Below are 7,757 nucleotides of genomic sequence, written 5' to 3' on the forward strand. Positions count from 1 at the left end.
CCGGGCTGGGGATTCGAACCCGCCACCTTAGGTGTACGTGGCTGGCGCCCTAGCCGGTTGAGCTATAGGCGCCGAGCCAGAAGTGCTAGTTTTTAAAAATAGTTGCTAAACCCTTATTTTGTTAATCTCAAATTTTGGATTTTTGTATGTAAAATTATGTCATCTGTGAATAAGGATAATTGTGTTTGTCCTTTGCAGTCCTTATCCTTTCTTTGTATTGCCTTACTGCACTAGCTAAAATACCATTTACAGGATTAAATACAAGTGGTAATAGTGACCACCCTTGTCTTTCTGTAGGTATTCTTTATCAGCTCAAAGAAGTTCTCTTCCCTACTTATGTTGCTTGAGAGTATTTTACTGTGAATAGATATTGAATTTTATCAAATACTTTCTCTGCATGAATTAACATGATCTTAGATGATTTTACTCTCAATCTATCAATGTGTTAAATAACATGAGTTGCATTTCTAAATCGACTGATGTTATTTAACACCATGTTATTGCTGGGGTAAATCTCACCTTGGTCACAATGGCTTTCTTTCATGTATATTTCTAAGAAGATGTTATTTTCTTTCTTTCTGTTTTTTTTTTTTTTTTTTTTGGCCAGGGCTCGGTTTGAACTCACCACCTCTGGTATATGGGGCCGGCACCCTACTCCTTGAGCCACAGGCACTGCCCAGAAGACATTATTTTCTTTCAGAACACTGACAGTTCTGTTCTGATGTCTTCTGACTGTCATTAGAAGTCAACTATCAGTCCAACTGTTGCTCCTTTGAAAGTCTTCCCTTGGCTGCTTTCAGAATCTTTTGTCTTTATAGTATGTAGCAAGGGTTTAGGTGTGCATTTCTTTTCTTTTACTTGTATCTGGCTTGAAATTCACTGGGCTTTCTGAATCTGTACGTTGGTAGTCTTTCACATTTTCTGCCCACATTTTTGATCTTGTCTTTTATTCTTTAAACATCCAAGCATTCTGATAATAGGACTGCTTGTGCAGTCTCTTGTCTCTTAAGGTTCTCCGCACTGTGACTTGTTTCCTTAGGTTGCTTGTTCATTATTCTTAGAATTTTACTTGATTTTTTTTTGTGAGGTTTCTTGCTGTTTGGGCTGAAAACTAAAATCCTGGGGAAGGGTTTGAATTAATATTTGCTGCAGCCATGCACATGCTAGTCAAGGTCACTTTAATGACCATCTTGAGGATTTATCTTAGGTAATGTGAATTTTGTCTGCACGCTGGGTTCAGGGCTGGCTTATGGTTCCAAATTCTCTGTGGAACTTTCTGCCTCCCACCCTTTTGAGGCCAGGTTTCAAAACATTTGATTTTCTTATTATCAACTGAGATAAGGTGGAAAGGGAGTGTCAGGGATAGGTTTATTTCTGGCTCACCCTTACAGTAAACTCTTAGCTTTTAGGTCGGAAGAGCACTCTCTTCATTTGGGCTCGAGTTTTTTTCTTTTATTCCCTGAAGAGGCCCTTGGCAGAAAAATACCCAAACAACTCAAGGTCACATAGTATGGCAGATACTCTGGGGTCAAAACAGGCTGCAATATTTTGCTCTTTTCCTCAGTTTCTTGCTTTTATTTAGATCTAAGAATTCTTTTCTTCCTTGCTCCTTGAGATGTGTATATAGAAACAGATATAGATTAATACTGTTAGTTTTCATTTGGAGAGTTAATTTGATTACTTAGCCTGCTATACTAAGAGAAGCCCACGTTTAAGAGTGATTTCTTAAAAATAAGCATACCTTGGCTTGGCACCCATAGTGCAGCCTAATAAACTATGGCTGGTGGGTTCGAACCTGTCCAAGGCCAGCCGAACAACCATGACAACTGCAACAAAAAATAGCCAGGCATTGTGGCTGGTGCCTGTAGTCTCAGCTACTTGGGAGGCCGAGGCAAGAGAATTGGTTAAGCCCAAGAGTTTGAGGTTACTGTGAGCTATAACGCCATGGCACTCTACCAAGGGCGACATAGTGAGACATCCAAAAAAGCACACCACAGCTTATTAATCAATAAATGTTTATTTGCTCTGTTAAAGTAGTCAATCTAGAAGACTCTAAGCTTCTGCATTGCTCAAGACATTTTTGACTCCCATTTTAGAATTTCTTTTACAAGTAATAAGATACTATTTTGAATATTTTTATTGGTTACAATGTTCATTTTTAAAGGATGGATGTAATTTTGAAAGTGTAAGAAAAAGCCTGCTGAATGAGATGGGTGGTAAAGGAGAGTAATGCCACTTGGGGTTAAAAAATAAAATCAAGCCATTAGTTAATAAGACTAATTTTCACATGTTGGCTCTTACACTGACACTGTGGGTAACGCCTAAAGAAAAAATCTCAAAATATTTCCAATAGTAGTTATTTGAAATAAATATTTCTCATCTTCAGAGAGAGAAATAAATATTTCTCAATCTTCAGTTAACTGAATAGTCTGTTTTTATTGTGGTAAGGAAATATTACTAAAAGATGCTTAGTGACCTTTTAAAAGAGAAAAGTAGCTTCTTGAACATATGCTTTCAAATTTTTTCATTAAATTTTTATTTCTTCTTATGTCTAATTTCATACATTATTAACAACATAATTCTTTGCATTGATATAATAGTCATGTTATAAATAATGTGTCAAAGGTCCATCTAATATTTGTGTGGTATGTCTGATACATTCTTTATAGTAGAGACAAATTCTGTTTCACTAAAGAGTACTTTGTCAGGCACACTGATTATTTAGAAAAAGTTAGAAGGCAAATTTAGTAACAAGTCTTTGTGTTAGTAATTTCTTCATCTGGTACCATCATCCTCAAGGGAAAGTCGAATCTATGCAGCCATTATTTGGGCCTTGGTTTTCCCAGCCAAGGTATAAAACCAGTGTGTATAGAGAGATGATGGTGTGGGAGCAGATAATCTTGAGGGTCCTTTTTAGTTGATAATTTTCTAATTCCTTCATTACTTAAATAGTTGTTACGGTCTGTTCTCTTATATATACACATGTATATTTTCCAGGTTATTTTTCTTTCTCTTCAAATCCTTTCTCTTACACTGTTTTCTTTTTTTTTTTTTTTTGAGACGGGGTCTTACTCTGTCATCCAAGCTGGAGGGTAGTGGCACAATCACAGCTCTATGTAGATCTGAATTCCAGGGCTCAGGCAGTCCTCTTGTCTCAGCCTCCCAACTAGCTGAAACTATAGGTACGTGCCACCACCCTCAACTAATTTTTTATTTTTTTCAGAGATAGGGTCTCACTACATTGCCCAGATTGGTTTTGAACTCCTGACCTTAAACTATCCTTCCACCTCAGCCTTCCAAAGTACTGGAATTACAGGCCTGAGCCACTGCACCTGGGCCCTTCACATTTTTAGTAGAAGCATAGAGAAGCTTTTGTTTATGAGAACATATATACTAGGAAACTGTGTTCGTGATTAGGACAGGTAAATATAGTATGGCATATTTACACAATGGATTACCATACAGGCGTGAAAATAAATGGACTATTTACAAATGTGTTAATGTGGAGACATCTCACAAATGTAATGTGAAGTGATAAAGCAAGCTGCTGAGTGTATGCAGAGTATGTTAACATACATTAGTACAACACAGAGTCTCACTTTGTCACCTTTGGTAGGATGCCGTGGTGTCACAGCTCACAGCAACCTCAGACTGTTGGGCTTAGTGATTCCCTTGCAGCCTCCCAAGTAGCTGGGATGACAGGTGCCTGCCACAATGCCTGGCTATTTTTTTTTTTTTTTGTGGTTGTCGTTGTTTTAGCTGGCCCCGGGCTGGGTTCGAACCCACCAGCCTTGATGTACATGGCCGGCGCCCTACCCAGTGAGCTACAGGCACCACCCTAAGACAAAGCTTTTAATAATCACAGTCAGCAAGGATAGGAGGGGAGTCATAGGGAGAGGGAATCACAGAGGACTCCAACTGGTCTGTGTTTCATTTCTGAAGCTGAGTGATGGATAAAGGGGGTACTTGTATGGTGTATTATACTTGATACCTTTGTGTATGTCTGAAGAATTTCATTAGAAAAACAAATGGAAAGAAGAAATTACTGAATTAATGGATTAATTTTTTAACAAAAACTTACAATGAATTCTAATCTCCTTTTTAGCTTTCCTACTCTTCTGACCTAACCCCCATTATTTTTAAACCACATATATCTTATATTCCATGTACATTATAGCTTATAATAGGAAGTTTTTAAGGGGAGAATATGCAAAAGGAAAGTTGTACATTGCAAAGTAAGGAAACTATATCCTTAGTACACAATTACTGTGTAGCTTGAGATTTCCTCCTCAGTGACCTTAAATACGGGTAGCTCCTTGGCCACATGTGCTGTTTCAGGACGCAGCAGCAGATATGGGTGATTAGGATGTATTTGTTACTCGTAACCAAAGATGAAGAAGACTTAGCTAATGATGTACACTGCTTCTATCCACCCATTCTTCAGAGTACATTACTTACACATTTAAAAACAAAGTGAATGAGTGAATTGTTCACCAAAGAAGTACTTTAAGAAAGCTGAGAGTAAATAATATCTCTTTATTTGGATGAGACAGAGTCTTACTTTGTAGCCCTCGGTAGAGTGCTGTGGCATCATAGATCACAGCAACCTCTTGGTCTCTAGTGATTCTCTTGCCTCAGCCTCCCAAGGAGCTGGGAATACAGGCACCTGCCACAACCCCTGGGTATTTTTAGAGATGAGGTCTCACTCTGACTCAGGCTGGTCTCGAACTTGTGAGCTCAGGCAGTCCACCTGCCTCAGGCTCTCAGAGTGCTAGGATTACAGGTGTGAGCCACTGTGCCTGGCCCTATAACATCTCTTTTAGCATTTTCTTTTCCTATAATTTTAATTCCTGATTTAAAAAAAAAATAAATTAACACCAGGTACAGGGAGGATATCTGAAAGCCAAGAATTCAAGACCAGCCTGAGCAAGAGCAAAACCTATCTCTACTAAAACTAGAAAAATTAACCAGGTGTCATGGCAAGGGACCTGTAATCCGAGATACTTGTGAAGCTGAGGCAAGAGGATTGCTTGAACTTGGGAGTTTAAGGTTGCTATGAGCTAGATGGATGCCATGGCACTCTAGCCTGGGCAATAGAGTGAGACTCTTTCTTAAAAAAACAGAAAAAAAAACCCTAAGCATTATAAAAGTTTAAAAGATCAAATTTTAGATTTGTGATTTTTTAAAAACTTTTTTTTACCAAAAAGGAAAAAGCTTAACACTAGGCAGTATCTTTCTGGATATGAATGATATTTTTGAAGACTTGCCGGTTTTTAATTGTCCATTGTTTCCTAAACTGTATTTTTAATTTCATTTGCTCTCTCCTAGGGCATAAAGGATGGCAGCGCGCCGTGCATTAAAGGCTGTTTTGGTGGATCTCAATGGCACACTTCACATTGAGGATGCAGCTGTGCCAGGCTCACAGGAAGCTCTTAAAAGGCAAGCTATCCTCCAGGTTCCGCTGACAAATATGTTTGTAAGTGCCATTTTACCAAGGCAGGTCATTACCTAAATGGATGGTTAAGATGGCATTTCACTGGTTTACCATATATATAGGAACTGCCTTGGGTTTAGTTAGAAAACGTGTATCTAGTAATATCCTGCAAACATTGTTCTCCAAGGCATTATTAGGTTTGGCCTCTTGATCTAGTTTTTTCTTCTTTGTGTATGTATGTCTTAATTTCTAAGTCAGTAATGTACATTTGAGAATGAAAACTCAGGATTCTAATTGTGGAATAAATGGCATAGGAAAAATCACTAGTGAATCCTGGAATCTCAGAATGAAAGACACACACACTTGTGTAGTTCTGCCTTTTCCTACTTGACCTAAGATCTAGCATTGAGTGTGCAACTGCTCAAATAAAGTTTAATTAAGGGACTTGAAATTTTAGAATTACTTCCATCAACTAAATTTAATGCTTCCAAAGGTTAGCTTGTACTTCTGATGCACTAACCACAGTACTAAAGGCAAGTCTAAATACAGCCTGGGGATACGCACTAAAAGTGTGTTAAGGTGAACTGAAATGTTTGCTTGTCGGGTGTCTTGAAAAAAATACACAATCCACGCTTAACTACTAACTGATATTAAGCCTCTTTATCCTAAAATAATTTAGAGAAGTTTTTGAAGTCAGCAATACTTAGCATGTGGTGCTTAGGAGCTAGAAAACCTAGTGACTAGTTAGGGCAAAAGATTGACACAGACTTTCCACTCTCTCAAGGAGCTTACCTTCTATTTGGGGAATCAGGAAATACAGACTTGTATATCTGGTAGACTTCAACTGGAAAGTGTCAATGTAGTTAAGAGCCAGGATGTGCATTTTGTAGGTGAAGAAATAGTGGACAACGTGTTTAAAACAAAAGAAAATGAGTTGCACCGTTGGATTTTCTCTTGATTCCTTCATATGTCTCTGAGACAGGCTTTCTGGGAGAAAGGATGCCTGTTGATCAGTGTGCTCCTGTTGGACAGAGTTTTTACTGCTTTAAAGACGAGCTTTCTACCCTGAATGAAAGAAATCTTTTTTATTTCTAGGAACAATGGCATCTCTAGGTTTTGTGAACTGAGCCTACAGATTGGTCTGTTACTTGCACTGGCACGTTTTCATCCCAGAGAAATCACTATCCTAGATCTGCCAGCTTTAGTTTTTATAGAAACTAACAGACATGGGGAAGTTGAGAGACTAGTGAAACAAAAAGTTTTTTTTTTTTTTTAACTCTTTAAAAATGATGTAATAATGTCAATACTTGTTCATTTTTAGGATAATAGTTATTTGAAGTAATGTTTCTTTTGAGAGATAAACCACCAAATTTAATATATTTTACAGAAAAACAACCACACATAATTATGGAGGTAATACTGACTGCAGTGAATTATTTAATCATATACATTTACTTAACGTTCTTTGGGTAAATACTTAAAAATCTCTTTTCTGTTTTATTTGCTTGTTTGTCTTAAATTGTGGTTAGTGCTTTTGTGCCTTGTGGCCTTTAGGGGCAAACATAAAATAGAAGCACAAGGATATGACTATAAATTGTAGCTAAATTAAAATTATTTTTAAATTTTGTCTTAAAACTCCAAGACCAAGGAAATAATTTTCATTTTTAAAAATGGCTAGCCTGTCACAAACTCTTTCTCTGATACCTGCTTGCCAGTTTAGGTTTCAAAAGTAGGTCATAGAATCAAATCAATCATGTATGTAAGTAGTTTCAGAGGAAAACAACCTTTTGGTTATCAAAATGGATGTTTTTTTGAGCTGTCCAGATAGTTTCTATTCATAAATTTAATAACACAGTAGGGCTCAACCAGTCTCTAAGAACATCCTGAGCTTTCTTCTGTTCTCTTGCTCGAGGAGGTCAAACACTGCCAGGACACAGAACAGAGTTCTTAGCTCTGCTGCTGCCCAGCTGTATAAGGCTGAGCAAGTCACTGGACTCCTCTCAGCCTCAGTTTTCTCAGCTTTAAGAAGAGAGGGATGCACCAACATGTAATGTTGAGATGAGTTTCACTTCCCATATTCTGTGAGCACAGTGCTTACTAGGCTTTGGTTTTTACTTTACTAAACTCTACATTTATATAGAAGACCCTCAGAAAAGGTAAACATAGTTTTTACAGTTTGACTTTGCAGCCTTTGGAGTTAAAGCTTCTCATAGTATGTAGATAACTTTTAAGTAATTCAGGATAGTTTCTTTAAGAAAGCCTTTTGGGGCTCGGCGCCTATAGCTCAACCGGCTAAGGCGCCAGCCACGTACACCTAAGGTGG

General features: G+C 37.8%; 1 protein-coding gene across 4 annotated transcripts in view; it reads left to right on the top strand.

The window, feature by feature from the left end:
• The window catches only part of HDHD2 (haloacid dehalogenase like hydrolase domain containing 2), a 45,562-nt gene that overhangs the window by 5,592 nt on the left and 32,213 nt on the right, over nucleotides 1-7,757 (top strand). For 3 of the 4 annotated variants that reach the window (XM_003784719.3, XM_023510206.1, XM_023510205.1), the window contains exon 2: nucleotides 5,329-5,439. In XM_003784719.3, coding sequence (XP_003784767.1) covers nucleotides 5,339-5,439 — 101 coding nt within the window. In that variant the 5' untranslated portion in view covers nucleotides 5,329-5,338. Of the gene's footprint in view, nucleotides 1-5,328; nucleotides 5,477-7,757 lie in introns of all 4 variants that reach the window. The other variant, XM_003784718.3, reaches the window with a different exon arrangement.

This window comes from Otolemur garnettii, unplaced genomic scaffold (assembly GCF_000181295.1).
Source record: "Otolemur garnettii isolate 467f Iridium unplaced genomic scaffold, OtoGar3 scaffold00012, whole genome shotgun sequence".
Classification (NCBI taxonomy): Eukaryota; Metazoa; Chordata; class Mammalia; order Primates; family Galagidae; genus Otolemur; species Otolemur garnettii.